Source organism: Perca fluviatilis, chromosome 24, assembly GCF_010015445.1.
Source record: "Perca fluviatilis chromosome 24, GENO_Pfluv_1.0, whole genome shotgun sequence".
NCBI classification, from domain to species: Eukaryota; Metazoa; Chordata; class Actinopteri; order Perciformes; family Percidae; genus Perca; species Perca fluviatilis.
Genome location: NC_053135.1, coordinates 13,214,481 through 13,240,054, shown reverse-complemented (window position 1 = coordinate 13,240,054; position 25,574 = coordinate 13,214,481). Strand labels below are relative to the sequence as shown.

Here is a 25,574-nt window from a genome sequence, read left to right as displayed (position 1 = left end):
GCACAGTAGTAATTTCCTCATTATTGTATGTCTCAAGGAGCATCTGAAAACTTTAAATCACTCCTCTGTATCAATGTCATAATTGGAATTATAATTATAATTAGGGGAACTAGTCCACCAGCAATCTTCTTTGGGGTTTTAATTCGTTAAATTTCCACGTACCTGAATACAGACTATCCAGTGAATTACAACGAATTGATATTTAAAAATGTCTAGAGGATACATTTCAGTTAACTTATATCTGTAAATGTTATTTCAACAGACATTTGAATGTCAAGCAAACAAAAGAATGAACAAACGTTTTAATGGTTACGTTTAGGCCCTTGAGCATGGTCTTGATTAGATAATTGAAAAAGTCAAAAGTGACTTGAAGCACAAGGCAGGACATTTAATCAAAGCCTAACCTTAAGTGCTTTTTTTTCTTAAAGTTAACCATACGCAGAACGCAGTGCAGGATGAACTCCAGGACCAATTTCACAAAGATAGACTTTGATTATGCCTTAGATCAAAATAACATTCAGACTTCAGATAGACGTCCTTAATTCATCAGCTGCACAAAACTGTCTAGTTCTTGAATTCATTGTTTCAGAGAATAATTCAACAGTTACAAGGATATTTTATTGGGAAAATTCAGCAAAGAGTGTTATCTGCAGGAGCATAAAATGTCAGTGCAATGCAGAACTGTAGCTGAGCTGATCTGCTGTGTCTTCTTAACAAGTTAGTCAGGCTCTGGATAGTTTCTGAAGGAAAATGACTGACGATGTCCTCCCTGCTATGTAAATTTCCGACAGGTTACTGTGGTCCCTAAAAACCTTTCTAATGATTTACTCTACAACAGGGGCGGATCTAGAAAAATATTTCTGGGGTGGCGAGAGGGGGGCAGGAATTTTTGTGGGGTGGCAACATATGTCAGACGTATATTTACTGAATTTAATCAGTTATCACAGTTTGATGAGAAATAGTATGTACACACTACAAAAGGGCACAGGCTGCCATTTACAAACTCATACAGACAAACTTCATCTCATGCAATCAATGTCCTGCATTTGGGGTTTCATTTGAAACAGTTCATATTAGGAATAAGTGACCGTACAATGTGATCTCACTTAATAGGAGATATAGAAGTATGATAGAAGTAAGGGGCATTATCACAGGAAAGGCATTAAGTTAAGACACAGGTGATGAGTGGCAGATGTGTCAGTGTGAGAGGGGAAGCAAACTGTTTTGGACTGTGTCAGAGAGGCAGCGTTGCAGGCAGCATTTGTACAAAATTAGGAACTGTCATTGATTAGTTCTAACCATCAGACTGTGTTAACACTAACATTTTAGCCTGGGAGAGTATTTTTAGGTTCATTTGTTTATTTTTTGTTTTATTTATATATTTTTTCTATTTTTTATATTTAATCTGAGTAATAGATCTAAAATACATTCTACACAAAATATAAAAACTCATCTCCCCATCTCATCAAACTTTCACACTGACAACTTTCCCTAATTATTCATATTTAAGCTTTGTCATTTGTTTGTTGTTCTTAGTATACTATGCATCAACAGTTTCCATACCGTGTGGATCAGCTTGACTGGAGATGGTTGGTGATGGCCCAGGCACTCTGCTTTCCCTTTCACTGTCTGAGCCCTGCATGTTCTCTTGTCTCTCGCTTTCTCCTTCCTCATCTTGGTGATGCTCTCCCTCCATATCTTCACCGCTGTGGTCTTCTCCCACCTCCTCCTGTCCCTGGTCGCCTTGGCCTTGTATCTCTGTCACGTTTCTGTTGCCCTTTTCTCTATCTTTCCACTTCTTTTCTCTCTCCTTCCACCACATCTTCTCCATCTACCTTGCTCACTTGTTCATTTTCTATTTCTCTCGCCTTTCTCTTTGGAGACAAAAACTGAATATGCTACCTTTCCTCTTCATTTCTGTACAATTCAAAGTAACGATGTTTTCCTTGACAGACGTTGAATCAATATTAGCTTTTGTAGCCTACTTTACACAGAACAAACGTCAGACCCTAAATAACATTGTATAGTTGGCGAAATAACGTTCTTCAACCTGATTTTTATCATCTCAAAATCAGCATCGCAACTATGCTAGCACTGTGCTTTCCTTATAATTTCATTTCTTGATAGATAGTTAATCCGTTTTGACCTCTTTCCTCCTGTGTCTCCATTCATCGCGACTCCTGGCTCCCTCGCTTAGTGCCACTCAGTTTTCCAAACAAAACAGGCTCTCTCCGCTCTGGCGTCATCTTATGCTGCATTCACTGTAGTCGGACATTGGAGACGCACGCAAGGCTTTCTTTTAGGGTGGCAGTTGCCACCCTATGCCACCCCGGTAGATCCGCCCCTGCTACAACATTGTTAACAAATCACAAATCATGAGCTATATTTCCTCTTTTTTGTAATTTGGTGCCACTGGTTAGCAGGTAATGATGATTACATTATAACACAAATGCTATTTCTACTGTTAACCTGGTGATCATGGAACCAAAAGATGAAATTATTACCCCTGTGAGAGTTAAAAAAGTTAAATACTGTCTTGTATTATAAACCATTGTGCAGTGTTTCTGATAAACAATGCAATTTAGAAGTCAACTTATTGCCTCAATTCATATATATATATATATATATATATATATATAAGTACATACATCAATACAAATATATAAGTACATACATCAATACAATAACAAGAACAGCACACTATTTTTCACAATTTCCCTAAGGGGAGCAATAAAGTATTCTGATTCTGATTATAGAGTCTAATTCTTTGACAATGATTCACAATTACTCTCTGACGTATTATCTGGTATTTCCTGTGTTTCGCCATACATTAGAGCAACTAGAGGAGTTAAAGGTGTCAGACAGGTTTGATCATTGTTGGAAACATTTGGGATAATTTAAGTAGGCCTACACAACTTAACAAAATATATACAGTAACATTTTTGGCATTTTAATGTGGAAATGCTATATATAATAGCTTTAACGGACTGAGAGTGGTATTTAGATTCGTTTCAATAACTCTCGGCAAGAAAGTGAAAAAGCAAAAACCTTTTTAATGACTAAAGTATGCTCTCTAATGTTGTTCCCACTGTTCCATTCTATGCCACTGTAACTCGTTGTGGTCCAGTTTCGGCAGCAAAGTCACCAAAGCAAATCTCTGTGCTTCTGGCAAATCAAGCAATGCTCATCCAAACTTGATCCCTGGAATAAAACCTACATTTCCAAGCAGACATGGCATCTGTTGATGACATAGTCGCAGTGCTGAAGGCAATAATTTCCATAAAAAAAAACTAATTCAAAAACACCTGCATTCCATTGTTGGTCTAAGAATTCTTTCAAAGAAGTGTTGGACAGCAATATGTTCCGTGCACCCTTGTGTCCAAAAACAATGTACATAACCAATCATACTGAGTGCTTCAGCAACTGTGGCATCAAGTCCAAAGCCAGAATTAATGAACTTAATTGTAGCTTAAGGGCGTTCAAACAAGTCAACTGACACTGCAGGCCCTGCGGCTAGAAAACTGACCAGCCAAGTGAGACTGGCTCATTAATACAAAATTCTGATTGATCTGCACTTCTGCCTGGGTCAAATTAAATCTAATGGAGTTAACTGAGCAAGACAACCACCACACTTGAATTGGACGGTCTCTAATTAAGCTCAAACTATCCTGCAGAGATGTGTAAATAATCAACGATAGAAAAACATTTGCACCAAACTGTTGCGTTTGATGATTTTGACAACTGTGCTTAAAATGGATGATGTGGAGTGCTTGTCTCTGTAAAGACGCTGAATAAAAAACAGCGAGGCTACTATTAAGCGTCCTTTCCAAGGCCTCCTCTTCAATTTCATCCAGCACATAAATCTTATTTAAATCAATTGACGGAAGACAACAGATGGTGAATGTCAAAGAGGAAGGGAGACGCTGCTCAGTTATCGCAAAGCCATAAAAGTTCGATCACTCTCAAGCTGCATTTTCTAAACCGTAAGTCAGGATCCAAAGGGGACCAGGGGCAGTAAATCTAAGAACCCCAAGGTGCACTGCAAAACGCCATAATAGGTATTTTCTACCAATGGCCATCAAACTGTATAATTCCTCCCCCTCTGTAAGAAGGACAGCTAAAACATTGGACAATAATAACAATATCATGTGCAATATTACTTTTAATTACTTTTCATTATCATGCACAATATTACTAGTGAAGTGGAGAGGACAACAGTTTTTGTCCCTATGCATTCTCCAAAAACTACATTCATCTTCCAATCATTTCTACTACTACTAAGGATCACAAGGACCTGAGGCCGACATCTCAAAGATCATGTTTTTAACCGGTTATCTCAGTATACACACTGCCTGGATGCAAGGTAGCATTGAAAACGTGGTATGGAGTTTCATTTATTTGGGCATTCTCTCAATAAGCAAGCTGAATGGATTTGACAATGAAGCACTGACACAGCACTCTGAAGAGAGCCAAGTGGAAAGACGGGTGTTCTTGATTTGTACTTAACATGGTAAAAGAAACTAATCATTTTAAAAAGTGGGTTTTTGTATATATAATTAGAGCTGCAACTAACGATTTGGATTATGAATCACACAATTACTCAATGGCTGGTATTTAGCTATCAGCTTTTCAATTTAGCTTGAGGCATGTGCTTACTAACAATTAAGACTGAATAAATTCAGAACCGGATTATTATTGAATATTTTAAATATAAGAAGGCTTAATGTTGTTTGAAGAGCAGCAACAGTAATGTTTACAACAGCAAAGTCACTATCAACTCACTGGAAACGATCTAAAATGTCAGTAAAATAAATAATATTCCTGACATCAAAATACTGAGTCAAGTTTAGAAAGAATGAAGATTCAAGAGATTTATTTGTCACAGACATCAGTCAGCATCAGTCCCTTGCAGGTACTCCTGAACGAGATAAGAGGGGCTGGTTTCTCAGCCAGCAGCTAGGTTTACAAGAATCTGCTCATTTCTTTTAGTTGATCCAGTCTAGCACCCCAAAAGCTGTTTAATTCAAACAGTCTTTTGTGTAAATATATGTAACTTTGAATGACAATATTCTTTACATAAAATGATCTAAATTATTCCTTCATTTAGTGCATATATTTCAAAAGTGGCAGATACCTTTTCTGAGTGGCTTCAAGGTCCATTAAAAAGCCACTGTAAGGTTTTACAAGAAGTCAAGTGTCATCACCTGTTGACTCATTTCCTAAAGAGGTTCCCTTTATCCCCCAATCACTGTTAGTGCAAATACTTACAAGTCCCGCTGTCCCCCAGTGTAAGTTCCACCTAGCTACATCATTTTATAGTTAAGGGTCCAAGCCTGGGGGGGCTGGGAACCACGTTTGCAAGGCAACGTGGGTCACAGATCCAGCGGAGCTGTGGAACCATATTGTTTTCCTAAGGTTTCCTATTATTTTTCTCCACCTAAAAGTCCGTAAACCGTACATGGTGTGGGGGGGTGGCATTTTCAGGACTGGTCCAGATTACTGCACTATAGCAGAGATACGCGTTTGGCCCTATAACTCCCAAACCGTACATCGCACATTAAAAATACACATATCCACAGGTTCCCTGAATTCAGCTGAATCTCCCGATATAGGCCACGGCCATTTCCGCGATTTATCGTAAACCTACTTTTTCGAACCATTACACTTTGGGTCCCGCTTTCGTGTATTGGGGGCGACTCGCGGCGTGAAGCTTGGACCCTGTCATAACTGCTTGCAGTTCTAGTTAAACTTTTGACTTTATTATTAGAGATTGCAGTAATATATACAGTACATTATACAAAATATTAAATTTTTTATCAGGACCTGTTCATGCCTGCGTCAGTTTCCAGCAGAAATCAGGACCTGTGGTGTTCTTTTGCCAAGACTTGGCTGGATCCTGGAGGGCTTGTGGCATTCAACCGGGTGACTCTTTTTCTGCTTTAAGATGACAAGATCATAAGTTGTAGGAGCTAATGGGATAACACTTCACTGGAATTGTACCTCGTATCATTTAATGTGACAAATAAAAATGTATTGATTGGTTGATTGGTTGATTGGTTGATTGATTGGTTGATTGGTTGGTTGATTGATTAATATCTCCGCATTTATAATTTATTAGCCCTATATAACTGCTTACTAAATTGGTTACAGCATAATGTTGTAAGCAGATAGGTCTAGTCGATATCCAATAATATCAATCTACTGATGCACTGTAAAACTGATACTTCTAACGGTTCTATTAAAAACTAGAGCTGCAATGATCGACAACGATTGACTAAACATTTACATCGACAACTGTTTTGATAACTGATTAATCATTTTAGTAATTTAAAAAAAAAAAAATCACTTCAACGCTGAACTTATTCATAACAAAACTTTCAGAACATTTGGACAACAGAACCCACTAAATGGAATTTGATTTTTAAAAGGGAAATAAAAATCCATTCAGTGATTTTAGTCTCAAGATGTAAACTGTGTCAGAGCAGGTGTTTTAAGTCAGCACCAGACTGTTGACACCAAAACAGTAAAACAGATTCTCCCTGAGCTACGAGCCAGAAAAAAAAGAAAAAAAAAACTACTGTAGGTTGTAGAATGGACAAAGATATCACACAGGCACATACAATTAAGGAAAAGAAAAGTTATTTATATGGTGTTATCTTTGGTCTTGGCTCCCTGTTTCTCCTCTCAGTCTTATGTAAGTTGAAAAAGGGTCCCTGTCTGATTCAGAGGCGTGGAGGGTGCTGCGGAAGTTCTGGAATATAATCTATTTGCTAATTATAAACCAAGGCTAAAGCACGACCAAGCCGCTCCACTGAGCTCAGGGCTGTACCCAGAGGCTGGGGAAGAATTAGAATAGTCTGTGCACACACACACATGCACATAGCCTCAGAGTGATTAGACCCGCCCTGGATGCGAACGGCAATTAACTGCAATCTGAGCCCTGTCCCTCTCCTCCCCAGCCCTCCCACCATCTCTTCCTGTGTCTCTCATCCCTCGTTCTTTTATCTGCATGTCAGCCCTTTCACTGTCTTGATTATTCTTAAAGGGATCCCTTGATGTTTTGGATTTTACTTGGTATCTTGTCTTCAGCACACACAGGTCGTGTTGCTGCTGGAGAAAGCGATTACACATACGTTCCTGGATAGGAGAAAAAAAAAAAACAGTCTGGGTTGTTTGTACTTCTTTAAACCAATCACAATTGTCTTGGGCGGCACTAAGCTCCAGTCGCAAAGACAGTGGATCTGCAAAATGAACTCAGGAAGGAACTGGTTTTGGTGGAACATTTGCACCCCGCAAAAGAAAACGCCACATAAAATATTAAAGGAAGTTAACTGTTTTAAGCTGAATACATGGTTAAACGTTATTTGCTCTTACCAGTGTATCACAGTGTGTATTTTGTCCATAGCAAATCCCCACCAATCGTCCAAAACATCCCAGTTAGTAAATGCCATAAATGTGTGTGTGTGTGTGTGTGTGTGTGTGTGTGTTGTAAATTGTACAGACATTGTTTTAATAAGCCAGACAACATTGCTTTACTTCCCAATCTTTAATTTCCTGTCAAAGTTTTCCATCATTAGTATGTACAGTAGTATTAAAACAGTAGCATAGCAGTTAGCTCCGGCACTAGCAGTTGTTGCTTTTAAAGACTACGATAATGGCAACATAGGTGGAGCTGTAAGGAGAAAAAAGAAAGAGTATTTGGCCAGTGGGAGGCTTCGCACAGCGGTCCACATCTGGTGGGTCAGACTGCCTGCAAACCAGCACACAGACCCACAAAACATCCCACAGAATCTTACTGGTTCTCATATTTACGAAACACAACTTTCAAAACTCCAAATTGTTCTCTCTTGTCATGCCCTCATTCCTGCCAGCTCCTCGGGTGCACTGTTCTCTAGAAATTGAAAACTGTTGTTATTTTCTTTTGCCCCTGTATTTCTTCATCTTTCTCACTACCCTGTTCCTCTGGACCCTGAACCCCTCTATCCAAAAACTTGTTTGGGCAGCTATCCCTGTCTGCTCTTTCAACTTTCTCCACTCCAATCATCCTGCAACCTACCCTCCCAAACCTCTGGGCTTTTTTTTCACACCTCCCCATTCGTCCATCTTTCCCTCCTTCATATCATCCATTCAACCCTTTCAACCTAAGTGGCCCCATCTGCCCTCTGGCCATCTGTCTCCATTTCTCTGAATTTTTCTTTCACTCCCTTTTTCATCATCTGTAGTTTCTAAATCATCTCTCCCATTCCATTCTTCCTTTGCACAACCTTGTGACACTATTTTAGGGAGCAAAAATGAAAAGAACATTGCTGACAGTTTTATGAAAGGAGATATTGAGAAAGGTGTGAGGAATAGAAGAAAATCATGAAGCAGGGAGTGTGTGTTTAGTGCCGGTGTGTAAAGCTAGACAGTGTGAGCAAATAAGAGATTATGAAACAACAAAATAGACATGAACATCAAGAACAACGTGGAGACAGACAGCAAACCAAAAGGAGAGAAGAGAGTAGAAAAACAGAGATTCTGCAAGGGACAGGAGTGAGTGAGAGTACAAACAAGTGAGAAAGAGAGCAAATAGTGTAAAGAGCAAAGGCCAGAGTAAAAAGTACTAGGCTGAAAATCAAAAGGGGAACTATGGATATATAACCTGCTAAGCTGCGAGCACACACATAGAAAGAACTCTACTCACTGAGCTAACACTCATGCACATTCTCTCAGACATGCATGCACATGACTCAAAAGCACTAAAGTAACAGTGTTCTTGGCACAGAAGTGTAGGCTATTTGCAGCTGGAGATTCCCATGTAGACTTGTACTTGTCGGTGCCTACCTTCTCCCTCACAGTGAAATGATCTCAGTCATGCTTGCATACAGAGGCAGCTGCTTCACAGTCGGAGTCCTTGTTTTTTTTTTTTTACTTTTTTGGGTGAAAATATGTCACTAAGTGGCCAAAGAAAAATAAATTACTGCAGGTTTTTAATAGATAACTGTCAGGTTTACATGGACTTTTAGTTGGTTTTCATGGACTTTCTGTTTGTTTTCATGGACTTTCTGTGTGTTTTCCCATTCACAGTCACGCACACTCACTCCTCTCAGCGGTTCAGTACTGATTACACGCACCTGCACTGCATTACGCCAGATCATCAGTTCATCACCTGCATCTCATCAGTGACCACCTTCATAAGCAGCAACATATTCGTTGTGAATAAAACTCACTGCACTTACTCCGGTCTGACTCCTGCTCCTTCCGTGCGTGACAATAACGTTCTTCCCTTTGATATAAGAAATATAATGCACGATTATGCAATCAATTCAAATTGCAATTAAGCACTGAACTGCCAGAATATTTGTACTGTAAAGCAGCTGCAGCAAGTGTTGAGTTAGCATACTTGAAACAATAAGGTTATTAACTAAATTAAATTAAATTCATGTTTGTGTTCCAATTAAGATTTGCCTAACTCTCAGACATTGCTTGTTTATAACTGTTTAAGTTATGGTGGCAAAATACTCATACCAAATTAATTTTTCTTGACTTTGGTAACATATTTAAACACAAGCCCTTAATTCAAGCAAGTGCTTTTCCCCTTGTCTAAAAAGGCAGACTGTACATGATTCATACAACAGGTTTGGACTGCTCGTGAATTTAGTTTGTACCAAAGAAAAAGTACAAGAAAAGTGTTGAATGCCACAGGTTCTCTTAAATCACTGGAGAGTGTGATACATTTCTATGTACGAATGGTTCTTGCATTAGGCCCAATGCCTGGTTCAAGCTTCTTAAATGTGAGGAATAGTGATGTGCATTTTCTCAGCTTTCTGACATTTTATAGATTAGCTGAAAATGAAAATGCTCATTAATTGCAGCCCTAGCTAACTTGTTACGTGAAAATAAGGCCTGTATATACTGTGACTTTTTCTGCAATTAATCAGTGGTGTAAGAATTATTCAGTCCCTTTACTTACGTAAAAGTACTAATACCACACTGTAAAAATACCCAAGTAAAGTAAAAGTCCTGCATTTAAAATGTGACTTAAGTAAAATAAACTCATAAACACTCTACAATGCAAAATGGGGGCACAAGGGCACACACATACATACACCTAAAGAATTCTGAAAGACGCCAAGGCATTTTAAATTCTTGGAAAGAAATCACTGCAGGTTTAAAGTCAAGTGTTGAAGGAAGCTCTTGGAAAAGGAACATACAGCAGTGGTGCAGATGGAAAGTGATATCACTCTTTTAAATTAAATCCTCTCCCTCTTTCCTCGCCCGTCTTTTCCGCATCTTTCCTGTCTCCCTCTATCTTAAATCATTTATATCACTTAGCTAGTTATTTTCATGCAGGGTGCACATTCTGAAGTGAATAATATGAAAAGCAAGGTGTATTACTTTAAGGCGTCCTACCTACTTCTACCACTACCACAAGTCATGAAAAGTCCTTAGTCTATCTAGGGCAGGGGTCTTCAATGTGTTTTAGGCCAAGGAGCCCTCAGCTGTAAAAGAGACAGAGCAGGGACCCCCTACTATATATATTGTGTAAAGTTGAGTTGCATATTAAAGGTGCAATATGTAATATTGTATGTAATACTGGCAGCTAGCGGTTAAAATAGTTACTGCACTACCAATTCAAAATACTGGACAGTCGTTTCCCCCGCCCCCTCCTGCCCAGACTCGAAGTTCACGGGGGTTGCCAGGCTGAGACCGCAGCATTCACAACAATGTTGCTAGACGCTTTTCTCACATTGCCAGACATTACTTCACAGCACAGCAGAGTAGCTAACGTTAGATGCTAGTCTCACATAGCCAGACATTACTCCACAGCACAGCGGAGTAGCTAACGTTATGCTGGCTATATCGACAGTCATAAAAGCCCGTGCTCACGCGGAGCCATAGATATATACACGACGCGGAGCTCTGTAACCAACTGACAGACACACTTTTTCGGCTTAAATTACAGTATGAACCACCTCACCGTCCTCTCCACACGCCAGTCAGGCACACTTCCTCGGCTTAGAATTACAATATTAGATAATAGAATTACGGCAACAATCGCTAAACACACTGCAAACTCATAGTCCTCTCTTTCCGATTTACAGCCCCCCTCTCGTGGCTTAAAATAACTCACCGTTGTCGGCTCCAGCTGCTGAACTAGCTACACGTTGTAAACAGCCATGGCCCGCTTGCCTGGTCCTCCCGGTAACGTTAGCAGTTAACAGGGTTAGCATGGCGGCGTTAGCCAGGACCAGTCGGGATCACTTTACTGGCTGTGTCTCAATTGTTTTTGCGAGTAACCAACTCGGGTACTCTAGCTATATAATTCAATGCGAGTACACAAATGTTGAAATGACATAAAATGCCCGTCCCTAGTGGCTGTGATAAATTAGCCTGAAGCTAATGCTTACCTGTTCAGGAGGAAATAAGCCAACGCGTCCTTTTGGGATCTAAGCTGTCTCCATCTTTCAAATACATCTCCAATATTTACCAGGGGGTTGTTACGTCTCTGGTCACGCAACTGTTAGAAACATGCCGTTTACTTTTTTTTTTAGGTCGGGTAGAATCTATCTCCGTTGATCCTGTTCGTTTGTTAGCTGCTTTCATGGCTGTAACAACGTTACAGCTGTAGCGCACTGGGTTTACGTTTTTACAGGTATATCTGGCAACCCGGCCTGGCTGTCAAACTGGGCCGTTGATAACAACCACAGACCAAAACATAAACATAAATTCCGTCACGGAATGTAAATTTCAAAAAGAAAAAATACTGACATTAGCATTGTTGTCAGAAAAGATAGTATTTCAGTTTAACATGTTTCCTTAATATCTGATGAGGCATTGGTGTCATTTTTGGATTTATTACAGTACAAATATTACATATTGGACCTTTAAACTGGGCTATACAATAACAATTTGGGGCGGCTTAGAGCCTTTACACATACCTTTTTATGTTGCATACAATACTAAGTTATTAAAATAATAATGGTTGACATATTCATATATTTATTCATCATGTTTTAATGTTAAATTGTGGAATGTTAATGTATGTTTTCAGACATATTTTATTATATTTTTAGTTTTTTATTGAACTATCGAACAATAATTTGGTGGCCCCCCTACAGCAACTCTGAAATGAAAAACGAAAGATTTATACAAAACATCATAGTGTTGTTGTCAAAATCTAAACCAATAAGCTGTTAGATCAGATGAGAGCCAGGGGTTTCCCATCATGCCCTGTTATTTTACCTCAAACAGGCATTTGATGGTTTGTCCCAAAGCAAGGATCAGCCAAAATGTCCTCATTCCAAAATCTACAACTCAAATTGGTCCTCACAAAGATAGACGTACAAGAGCACACAACACACACACATATACGGAAAGTGTCTGATACTGATGCAGCAGAGAGGATCAAAGTGGAGCAGATCTTATTTCTGGCCTTGTGAGTCTCTGTCTCTGTGTGTGAGTTTGGGAGGGAGAGGCGTGTACATGCACGTGCACATTATGAAAATGATTGCTGACTTTAACAGACCTACCAATTGATCTCACTCATACAAATAAGAAATGTTTTTAAATTATTTATTTTCAAGAGACAATACCTAAAACTTATCTTTGTCGATCCTCCTTCTTGTTGTCTATAGAGCTCCCCCTACAGCTTCGGAACAGATAATTGGCAGCTCCGATATTTAATTGTGTCTGACTCCTCGCTCGGTCGGTCTGCCGTTTCCTCTTTCTCTGTTCCTCCGACAGTGCTTTCCTAGCTTTCTGCTTCTTTTTTGACGGCTCAGCCATGACGATAGTGTGAAAAACTCCATCGCTACGTTGTTCTTATAGCTAGCCGGTTCCTGAATGGGGGTGTGTATGTGTGCAGTGCCGTGAAGCAATTTGTTACATCGCGAGACCTGATATCACGCGATACTTCCTGACGCTGAGGCCGGCGGCTCGCCAGCCCAAAGTTGCAAGGGTGGTTTTTCCGCTCACAGGCGCTAGGGGGAAGTGAGACGGCCACCATTCAACCCGAAAAAAGTCGTATAACCATTCCGATGACTCTGAAGCTGTTCAGTTAAGGTAAATTAAGCTATAAAAAGAACTGCATAGTTCCCCTTTAACAAACTATTGATCCACGCTTTGACGAGTTGAAAATCCCGACCAATCCAAACCCAGGGAGGATTCTGATCCTAAGCCCAATGTGAGTGGAAATGTTCGCAAACAGGTTCAGGATTCACACCCACCTGCGAACAAATCACACAAAGTCAGATATGGTGTCCTCTAATGACACCATACCAACTGTCTGTGTGGGGTGATGATAATAGATCATCACATCAATGAGGCATGATAATCTTGATAAGACAATGATAAGATAAGACAAAAATTACTTTTTGTGGTTGACTTCAGACCAGTGTGAGTCTTCCTCCGACCTGACTGATCAGCACACACCCTGCTGTGAGCTGTTGGCCCACTTCTGTTGACTCCTCCTAACCCAGAAAGGGGTTTTGTATGCTCTGACATGTGGGGGTGTCTGATTTAGCAGGGAGGGGGTTCCTCTGGGATCCTCAACTACCAGACTCATTACAACACACACACACACACACACACGAACACACACACACACGCACGCACACACAGCCTCCTCTGGCCTGTAATGAAACAAACTCCATGTGGGTCAGATCATACACTAAACCTTGCACTCCATCCTGACTGAGAGACAATGTGTGTCTGTTCATATCCATCACTACTCAGTCATTCATTTTGCCACCCATCCCTTTCTTCCCTCAAGAAAACAACAGCTGCACTATTTTTCACTACCATATTTCGTGTTATGTTTGTTTTCCCCTCCATCCTCTCTCTCTCTCTCTCTCTCTCTCTCTCTCAACTCAACCTGTCTCTCTCTTTTATACAGAGCCAGACTCAAATCTCCCAAGAACAGGTGGATCTGTTCCCACACATTCATCTTCATTGCCAGCATCTCACACAGTCTCTCTGAGGACAGGTACAAAGCCATCGTCTGCCTCTGCTGCCATCTTCTGTCCATAAATGTCATTACTTGATCATGCAGAGCCAATGAATCAGAGTTGGGAGTTAAAGTTTGGCTTTTAATCTTTCTAAGATTTTCGTCCTAAGGTGAAAAGGTTCTTAATAACTTCTAACCAAACCTAAGCCCTTTCCTTGTCAACAACACTACAGCTTATTGTAGGTTTTAAGCTAAGTGAGTCTAGCCGGACTTGCTGACGAGTGCAGTTTATGTTACAGCAGATAAACACACCGTTTAATCCATTTCTTACATTTTTGCTTGTGTTTTTGGTTCTTAAAATGATGCGTCAATTCCGTTTTTATGTTGCTTCCCTTTCCTCTAGTTGACATTGTTTCAAAATGTTCATACTTGCTGAAAATATGTATCATTTATGAGTCATCGTTGAATTTGTTTTACTTGTGAGCTATAACTGAGTCTATGCAAGAATCTGTGTTCTCTTCACTCTCTTTTTTCCATCGTTTGGTTAAACCTTTGGTTGTATTTTCATTCCTGTAAGGCCTGTTCTTTTTATATGAAGCATTCCACCAACTTCAACAATGAATTTCTTTGATACTGGGGGGCTGAAATGTCCAAATCTTTAATGGTACTATTTAGCAACACAATCGAGAACTATAATGTTCTATTTTTCTTCTCATAAGGGCTCATAATAGCCTTAATAGCCTTTTTTCCAACTTTCTTTTTAACAAAAGTCTCATATTTTATCCTTGAAACACATTGCATTACAAACAATGTTGTGTAACATTAATTAGGCTACTAAACTACGACCATGTACGAGGTGAGATAGACAAGAATTATTGCTAAAATATCATCAGTCGGAATTATATAGCCAGTTTCACCAAATAATTTTTATATTTTTTTTATTTCAGATGTTCTATAAGTAACTACCTGAATCATACTCCCATCTGTCCTTTTGGAACAGATTCGTGGTGATGTGTTTATGTCGAGACGCTCTAAACCATCCAGACATTTCCTGAGGTAAATCTTTCCGTTCGCTGAGCTGTCGTTATAACGTTTAACAGTGATTGGCCCAGCTGTTAGAGCTACGAGACCAGTGATATGACTGGCTGAGAGAGTATTTAATAATCACCACACCTGCTGATCTATATTCACCTTCACCGAGCCCTTTTGCACAAACATGTATGTAAAGCATCTTTTGAGGAAGAGAAAAGAGAAGTAAAGAATGCTGAAAAAACAAGTCTAAAGAAGAAAGGTGAAGAGAAGTGATATCAAGTCAGGAAGATAATGAAGTGAAGAGAAGTAATGCCAAGTGAAGAGAAGAAAAGTTAAAAGATTTGTTTTGTTTTGATATACATGTCAGCTTTCTATCCTGGCCCCCTGCTTTTTCTGGGTGTACCCACTGTTATGCATATTACACAGGAGTCCTTAGTGTGGCCTGAATTTACCTGCCTGTCTGCTCCAATCAGGATAAGTGTCCAGAGGTCTGTGCCTAGGAAAGGAATGATGGGTAATAGCGAAGTGCTTATGGACCTGCAGTGTGCGATAACAAGGCAGACATGGCTACACATCCAGAAACACATACACGTAGATGCATGTACACACATAGACACACACACTCCCAGTCTCACACACCAGATGACGAGTTGTCAAAGTTGATAAATTCTACAATTTTAAAACCAATCTACAAAAGTACACAGACCCTCCCATGGCGCCACACCCTCACACACACACACACACACACACACACACACACACACACACACACACACACACACACACACACACACACACACACACACACACACACACACACACACACACACATATTCAGACACACACACTGACACACACACACAGCCTGGCGTAGGGATACATCAAGTGGGAAACATGTCCTCTGCTGCATACTTTTGTGTTGCCAGGGGTGGTATATGAACCAAATTGCCAATAATACTGAAAAATGCAGAGCCAAGGAAAAACTGTCTCTATCCATCCATCTATTGTGAATAAACATCACACTGAAAAAATCAATGCATTGCTTAGAAAATAAATGGTAACAATTACAAACAATTCAAAATGAATTCACAGCATGTAAAAAGCAGCAACTTCATAGATATTTTTTTTTATTATTTTTAAATATATTTTCAACAGATTTGGGGAAATCAAAACATATGATTTCTGATAGGTTGCTTATACATTGCGAAAACATTGTGAATCTTTGTACAGTTATGTTATGTTGTCTAAAACACAACTGGTAGGGTAGACAGGTGCAGAAGAGAAGGAAGTCTTGCAACAGAAGGTAGTGACCTCCTGCACACTGTCACCACTTTTTTTAATGACCTTAATGCTGACAGTGTGCATGAACCTTGGAGGAGAAAACATTTGAGAAAACTGGAAAAACAAGTAGATGTAACACTAATCAGGATTTAGCCCAAATCTGAAACAGCAGTCCACTGTCAATACAATCTGATGTAATGGGCATTTAGCTATTTTACAACTTTTAAAGTTGCCCTGCCACACGTATTTCATTACTTTGTGGTAATGTCTGAAGTTCTACCATGGACTCTGTAACATTTTTTTGTGGAAAAAATCCCTTGGTTACCTTGTTTCAAGCCATTCTAGCGCGATATAGAAAGTCTGCAGGAAGACTCAGCTCAGTTTGTGCCAGTTCTCATTAATATTCAACAAGCTAAGCTGCTTGACTCTCATTGGCTAACAGCTAGCCAATGAGAGCCTGGCTATCAGCATCCTTTACCCAGCGCCAGAGTGATAGAGAAAGACAGAGTGGCGACACTCCCATTGGACTCCGTTGTACGCTTTTTGTCACCTACTTCTAATCCATTCACGGCGTCGGACATCATTCATTTCCATTGCTGGCTGTCGAGTAACTTCTGAGGTAAGTTGATTAAATAGCTACCTCTTTTGAATTGTGAACTGTCTGTATTTTATAAGAGGCCCTTTATGATGCATATACTGATCTTCATTTGTATGTGCACAGCGTAATTATATATATTTTTAGCTTGGTAGACAACCGATTGCCTGCTAGTTTGTTTGCTCGTTTGCTAGTTTGTTAGCTTGACTTCGCCAGCTGTGAAAGTATCTCCAGGGGTAAGTTGATTAAATGGCCACCACTTTTGAATAGTCAACTCTCTATATTATATCAGAGGCCCTTTATGATGCATATACCGATCTTTAGTTGTATGTGCACAGCATTATTAGCTATATACGACCAATTGCCTGCTAGTTTGTTAGCTCGACTTCGCCAGCTGTGAAGGTGTCGCTACACCAACAATTACGAAGTTCAATAGTGAACCTATGACAACTTTTATTTAGTTAGTTATTGATGTTGGATTACTAGGATCATTAAGGTTGATTAAGGACGGGTTTTATTTAGGTTTTATCTGCTGAACCTGACGGTGTTAGCTAGTCAGCTGAGTACTGTGTGTCTGATAACCCTATTTCGCATCATCTGCTTTTTAGTGTCCAGGACACAGATGAAGAGGATGTCTCCACAGTATGCGTTGTCGAGAGGAACTTCCCTACAGATCTTGCTGGACCTCCAATATTGTTGTCCTGGCCATCACAGGTTCCCCCCCAAATGGCTAGGATGCTTGTTCTTAATACTTGTTTACACATTTGTTGTTCTCTTTCTTGGTCACACTTACTGTACGTTTGCTTTGTTGTTCTTATTCATGCTCGTTCCCACTTGTTTTTTGTTCCACACTCATTTATCTGTTATATTTCTTATGCCAGGTATCGTTTATTAATATTGTTGTCCTTCCTTTCAGCCCTGATGTACTTTGCAATCCTTAACCTCAGCCTGATATATGTGGAGGATTTTTTTTGTTTATTAATCACTTATACTATAACCCTGTTCCTTCACTTTGTTCTTGTTTTTCAAGTAAGATATACAGCACACCTGCTCACACATTTGTTGTTCTTTTTCCACACATGACTAACATTGTTTTATTTTTTGATACCCCCTGGCTCTACTTTGTTGCTCTTATTCATACTTGTTCCCACTTGTTTTTTGTTCCACAAAACTCAGCCTGATATATGTGGAGAGGATTTTTTTTTTTTTTTTCAAAACACTCAGCATCTCAAACACTTCCCCAAAAACTCCTGGCTGGTAGAATCTACATTTGCTGGAGGATTTTATAACCAGTGGTGCCAGTGGTAAATCTTATTTGTATTGCTTTTTTTTTTAATTGTCTCCTTTCCCCACCATATTCCTCTCTTTTCCTGTACTTGTTCTTGTTCTCTCACTCATTGTTCAATAAAAAAATACGTTTCATTCATTCATCCAAGTGTAATGAGTTGTTATTCTTTAATATATTTGATACTTTGCATATGGCTTAGTCTTAAAATGATCATGGTTGTAACTCGTCAACTCCGCCTCATCAGCAGTAGTAGGAGTGGACACTAAATGCTGAATGGACTGTTGCTACTCTGCTTTCTCAATCGCTCTCTGACCACGGGTAAGTGAATCGGAATTACAAGCAAAATCAAGGAAAATACAATAGTCCAGATGTGCAAAAAAGAACATCTTTAATCATCTTTGATTTAAAAACCGATGTAGTAAGGTTAAGCCACTAAAGACAGTAGCTTAGTGCTACCCATGCTAACAAGGACGTGAAACTTAAAAACGTATCTATACATAGCTTTCAGTTGTCACCCTACCAAATGTAAAACTGACTTTTACAAAATATGCAATAATGCAATAACAATCAAACAAGTACATGGGTATGCTTTTTTATTTATATTTACCATTCAATATCGCAATCGCTGCTGTCAGTCCCTTCGTAGAACATGACAGCGCTGCGTGTGTTTGGAACTATACAGGCTTACATGAACCACGTGGCCACCCCGCTAGCGAGATCGAGTGTCGCAACTCTTAATATCTCTATGGCTCTGCCCAGCGCAACTGGGCAAGCTAATGTAATGAGCTCAGGCAACATGATGTCAGACTGACCAGCTTTTGTAATTGGCCTGACTTCTCTGCTTATTTCTTTTCAGTGGCTAGAGCTGACCGAGGGGGTAGCAGTTCATTTTCACATTCACAACATAACACCAACACATATGGACCTAACATATTTAAAAAAAAATGCAAGTAAAAACTGTTTTTTGTGGCAGGGCACCTTTAAGGACCAAAATCAAGCAAGTATTTGACAGATAAATGAATAATGTAAATTATTATTATCATTAGCCCTGGCCTGAACTGCATGATCCAGCTGACTTGTTAGACTGACTCTTACTTATTCTAGGTTCGCAATTCATTTTAATTAATTACAGGAAGTGTGAATTGAACACATCCTTACATATAATTAACTTCTTTCCAGGAATTACGGAAAACTTATTATGGACATGTAAAATAAAGCGACATTTCACAGTTGTTTTGGATACATTATACCAAACAGTATGTGGTATGGTAAATATCTAGAGCGTTGCCTGTACAGAACTGAGACAGTCAGCTAGATTTAGCTACTGCCAGACCATACAGTGAACAACAACTTGGGTGGTCATATATGACACAAGGAGGGAGATGAGAGGAGTGGGGCGCATAAAAAGGGAGAGAAAACTAAGTTGACGCTGGGGAACAAAGGAGAAACAGTAATAGGAGATGTACAGTAAATAGAGTGGAAGACAGAAATAGGGTGTGGAAAAAGCTATGGAAGTGGAAAGTGGGAGAGGTTGAAAAGGGGGAGTGAGAGATAGAAAGATAAGATAGAGAGAAGGTCGGGGCATGGCAACCTCCCAAACTAGGCTATGTGACACCGCACAACAGCCGTCCATCAAGCCAGCTGACCGCTATTTCCAGCATGAGATGACCCACCAGCTGTACAGCAGGGGAGTGGGCAAGAGACACACAGAGAGACAAGAGAAAGTGTGTGAGAGAGAAAGAGAGAGAGGAGGGGGGGAGGTACAGGCTTTATTTATGCATTGAAGCTTTATTTAAGCTGGTAGCTCACTCAAGGAAAAAAGTTATTTACACAGACAGACAAGAGCAGAAGGGGGAGATTACCTGTCCCAGTCGCCATTTGTATAAGAAAAACTTGACCCTACTGTTTGACTCTGTCTCACCGCCCAGTGAACCATTCTAGGTCATCCAGTATTTACAAGCGCAATAACAGGAAATAAAATCTCTGCTCATCAACTAATCCCAGCACGCTGTGAGAGATTCAGTGTCATGGTCACAGATCACACAAACAACGCTTTCACCCAGAACGTTTTTAGCCCTGGGTATAGTTGGCAGGTTAGCCCGGATATAATTTAGTCCCGATTTAGGTCTACAAATAATACTAATGATACTGTTGACTTTAAATGCAGCAAGGCGAGGCCTGGACTGAACTAATTGGATAGTTCAGGGTTAAAGGGACAGTGAAGGGGAAGTTTTTTTGGGAATTAAATGTACTCAATTTGCCACACAGGGTCACAAGACATAACAACAACCTAAGAAAACAACATCCCATCACAGGGAGGGGCAGCCCAACCCCATCCCACAATGTTTTATATTGCATGCCTTCATGTTCTTTGATGATTGATTTATGGCACAAAAAAAACAACTCAAGTATGTACCATACTAAGTAAATGTGTTCCTGATATTTTTTTTTCTTAGTACAATTTTGAGATAGTTAAGTGTTACCATTTTCTGGTACTTGATAGTTCACTACTTTTCAGAGGGCAATATTGTGCTTTTTACACAATGACATTTTAGGCCTATCTGATATTTCTCCTCTAAACCTCTCACATGGTTTCATCTAAATTGAAATTGAAACTGTTTAAGGTCCAAAGAGGTCAAATTATCCAACATTTCACCAAAAAAAAATTATTAATATAATATAATAATTTCCCAACGCCTCAAATTCATCTTGTGACCATTTAGTGGGGCCCAACCCTAGGTTGTGAACCACATAGATAGACTAACCTAGCTAACTGTATATACAGAAGTTAAAACTAGCTCCACCTCGAGCAGCTACAACAGTAACATTTTACTTACGATTTGATGCATACATTACATACATATTACAATCTAATATATTATTATACATGACATGATATATATCAGTTAGAGGGGACATTTTACTGTGGAATGAGTGTTTTTATTTTTTTAAACTTACTTTAAAAGTACATTTTGCTGATATTTCATCTGTACTTTTACTTGCAGGACTAGAGTAATAGAGTCTTTATACATTGTTGTGTTGCTATTTTTACTTAAAGCTTTAGTGCGTAACTTTTTGACATTAATAAACGTCCGTTACATTCAAGCCATTGCCAAATGAGTTGATACATAGCTAATTAAGACAGCTCCACAAGCTCCACAAAACACTCTCGGTATTTCTCAGCAATGCTGTGTTTAGAAATTGTTGTCATCCGGCGACTTTCGCACGCAGAAACTCGAGTGAAGATAATTACCTCTTCTGAAGAGTCTATCATGTTTTTTTAAATCCTCCGTGTCCTCCTTGGCTACTAGCAACTGCGTGGCGGAGGCATTGGGGTGCGTGCGCAATTACGAAAGGCTTGTGTCATGTGGATGCAACAGTGGTGTTGTCATTACTTAGAATTCCTCATGGGGGCGACAGAAACTACACACTATAGCTTTAAAGGATCTGAGTCCTGGCAAAAATAAGAGTTTGCACATTAGGATTTTTTTGCTTGTATATTTGTATATTTTTTACAAGCATGAGAATTTTTTTATCTTGGATAAAAATGGTACGATCAGCTGCATAAAGTTAAAGTCTTATTTTACCTTAATGTATTTAAATAAGTTTTACCATTACTTTTAATATAGTTTTTTTTCTTCTCTCCTTTGTGTTAAAATCTTTAAAGAGGTGTTCCACCGATTGTACATGTGAAGGTAAGTTTACTTGTCACCAGGAGTACTCAGCCTGTGAAAACAGTTGTCAGAATGCCTGTGGTTCTTCTATTTTGACCATTCATTTTTAAATCTGTCTCACAGATCTGTCTCTCATTTTGCTGCCAATTTTATGGAAGTGTAGAATCAAATCAAAAAATGTAGAATCAAATCATAAATTAAATCGCTTGAGTACCCCTTGATTGTTATTACTTATCATAAATTAGGAAAAAATAGCTAAAGATCCTCAAACTTTATTTGCCACTTTAAGTTTAAGCAGATAGTGAATTAACCTGACTTGGAAGGCCCTGAGATCTACTGTGCAAACCGCACCACTGAACTGTATATAGGATTGATGAAAAAGGTAATGAAATTCATTAATTAATTTTGTCTTAATTGCTCATAATTGACATATTGTAAAACTATAACTGTAGTATACTTTACTGTGTTTTCTGCGACAAGCAGCAACTGAAGTAAAACGTTCCCCGCAAAGGTCACAGGCATCAGCTGTTGTTGGATTTGCCCTGTGTCAATATCCTCTTTGAAGAGGAAGAAATTGTGATCATGGGAAATGTAGCTAAAATTTTCAGGAACAGCACTGACAACATCATGACATAGAGGCTGGAAAGTCATATTTGCATACATGTGCAAATGTGTGCACAATATAAAAACAAATTATATAAATACATATAAAATAAGGATAAAACAAGCAAAGTTTGGAAACACCTGTTGGTCTTTTATTTCTAATCTTCAGTAATGCTTATTTTTACCGATATAAAAACAGTATAATTCATTTCAAATAGTTTTGGACCCAAAATAAGATCAATTAAATGATTCAAACTTCCATTTAGTCGATGTTCCCACAGTGTTGCATGGCAGGGGATAATACTGTTGAAACTGATTTTGAATTTGTTTTCCAGTACAGAAAACTGGTGACTGTCTATAAATATTTTGGGAAGCCGTTTTTCTTTGGGCACGCTGCAGTTATTGACTAGGTTTAAACTGTGATTTGTCAGTCCATTGTGTGTTCAGCTGATATTCTAACAGTGCTAACACTAGACTAACCTTCTATTTCTATTGTGGAAGTTTAAGAATAGCTTTGCTAAAGCAACACACCTTTTAATTCCAGCTTGCATTATTGTGCACTTGTCACAGAAACAGGAAGCTGGTCCTATTTAAATCAGCACACATTTTGATGCTATGCTTCCAGTTTATTTTACCAATGACAGGTGATTGATTTTTCTATTCTTATATTAAACCTTGCTCAGAGTTATCTTTGTGTCTTGCTTTCAATTGTCAAGTCTGGTTGAACCATTGTAGTCCTCTCAGCCATCTGAACTACACCCATGAAGCTTTTGTGTCAGGAGATTCTCAACTTTTGAACAGTATTGTACATCATTTTATCCATAGTTTAGCGTTTTCAACTACTTCTTGCTGTGACAAGTGTCAGTCTAATGGAAAAGTGTGTGATTATGTTTTAGGAGTTTTCAGTGGTATGCTACTGAGCATCCTCAGCAGTGTACACAAGCATCTCTCGCGTGCGCAAATCGATATACAGCAACACACACACACACATACATACATACATACACACACACACACACACACACACACACACACACACACACACACACACACACACACACACACACACACACACACACACGCACACGCACACACACTAGGAAAGCTTTGATATCCTACCAGATCGAGACTTGATTATCTCTCCAAACTCGTCCTCGACCGGCTCGTCGCAGTAGTCCTCGGGGCGCACACTGTCCGCCATCGATAACAGGGCACCGGGTGTTAAAAGTTTTAGGTTACGTGTGGGTGACTAAACGGACAGGTTAAATCCACCAGGAGGGGGAAGAGACCCAAAGTACAAATCCAGACCAAACAGCCAAAGGTAGAGCGCACAATGTGGACACAAGAACGGAGCTCCAGTGAGGACGGAGGGGAGGACGAAGGCAGGAGGAGGACCCTCCGGTCTGTCAGACGGTGACAGACGGAGCGGAGCAGGTGTGCAGGGGGAGCTGGGTGTCGGAGCATTCCCACCTCTAAATAGTAGGATGCGGGAAGGTGGTCTCCATGCCACTACCCCACCGCCCCTCCCCTGTTTGGCGGACGCCATGCGTAAAACCCGACACCCTGCGGACACTTAGTGGACACTTATTTCCGCATTGGGACGATGAGGTATTTGAAAAATATCAAGGTGAGTCAACTATGGACTCAACTTTGACCTGGGTGGTGTTCACATAACAGGCCACAACCAATGTGACCACATTCATATTCAAGCATAACGATTCCCCCCATAACCCAAATGAGTTTAGTAGGTTACTGTTGATCACATTGAATTTCATGTATTTGGGCCATGTATTTTGGAGTTTGGAGCAACATGGAAAGATGGATGAACTTCATTGTAAAATATAATATGACTGATATCATGGTATTCATGAGCCGCAACTTGAGAAATGACTTAAAGTCGTATTTACTGTGTAGCAGACAAATTGCTTTTCTTTGCTGTTCTCTCCAGTGAGGAAGCGCATTGCTCACTGTGGCTAGATGGCAGCGCCGTTACACACTTACTAATATTAGATCTGCTGATAAACGGATATACCCACTTGGACTTCCTGGATATTCAGAAGTAGGGCTTGGTTTCTGGCTCCATTACGCACGACGTGGTACGCATCGATATAGCCTAAGAGTTGCTATTATTAGATAGGATGGTGTGATGGATCCAGGCGCGGCTCTGGGCCACAGACTGACTCCCAACTAGTCACAAGTACCAAAGCCTTCGGGTATGTAGTGTGGTGTAAGTGAATGAGGTTTTCCAAAAACAGAAACCTAGGCAATGACTGGCATCCCAAGCAGCCACCGACTGGACGGTCTGCACTGCTGTCTGGACAGGGGGAGGTGGTTGGTGTGGGTTGCCTGCTGGGGTGGGGGTTGTCGTTCAGCTGCTCCACTTGGTGATGAAGGAAACTCGTTAAATTCACTGTGGCAATGCGAGTGGCCTATGACACTCGAGAAAACTAAAAATGTCCGACAACGCCACTTGGGATAGGCCCAAGACCTTTAAAGCACACAGATCCGTTCACCAAAATCAGGGGTCAGAGACAATAAAGTAATTATAAAAGCATACTGTTTTATTTAGTTAAATATTCTTTTTAAAATGGCAATATGTTTTCTGTTAAAAGTGAATAAATGAGTAATATTAGAAAAACAATAAACAAAACACAATTCAAATCAATAAGCCATCATGCATAATGAGAAAACAGCAAACAAAATCAAACAAAATCAAACAAAATAACAAGAAGAAAAACCCACATGCAATATGTACAACAGTTAATATAATATATCCAGACCACTTTTTGAACTAGTATTCAGACCAGGGTTACTGGAATCCACAACAGTTTTGCCGGAATCCAGAACAGTTTTTCCAGTATCCAGAACAGCTTCAGTGGGGAAGAAACGCGCCGGGGAGTACTGGCCCTTTAATTAGTCGTGGCACCATGATAGCCCCACAGCAGCATGTATAAGGCTGCAGCCCGGTCCAGCAATATACAGGACATGCCGCCCTCAGACCCCGGCGGAGGCACCCACTCTGCACACGCATTCGGCGTCCCACACGAGACACCCAACGCCAGCCAAGACAGGGTCGGCTCACACCGCAGCAAACGGACAACCTAGGGCAGCGGCAAAAAGTGTGCAGCACGCCAGCCCCGGCACGCCTTCGCACCCAACAGGAGAAGACAGAAA

The 25,574-nt window shown here is 39.9% G+C and overlaps 1 protein-coding gene across 23 annotated transcripts in view; it reads right to left on the bottom strand.

The window, feature by feature from the left end:
• The window catches only part of dmd (dystrophin), a 470,394-nt gene extending 446,550 nt beyond the window's left edge, over window positions 1-23,844 (bottom strand). For 19 of the 23 annotated variants that reach the window (XM_039793552.1, XM_039793539.1, XM_039793558.1 and 16 more), the window contains exon 1: window positions 23,520-23,843. In XM_039793552.1, the coding sequence (XP_039649486.1) occupies window positions 23,520-23,601 (82 nt within the window). In that variant the 5' untranslated portion in view covers window positions 23,602-23,843. Of the gene's footprint in view, window positions 1-23,519 lie in introns of all 23 variants that reach the window. The other 4 variants (XM_039793554.1, XM_039793560.1, XM_039793561.1 and 1 more) reach the window with 3 other exon arrangements.
• Between the last annotated feature and the right edge of the window lie 1,730 nt (window positions 23,845-25,574).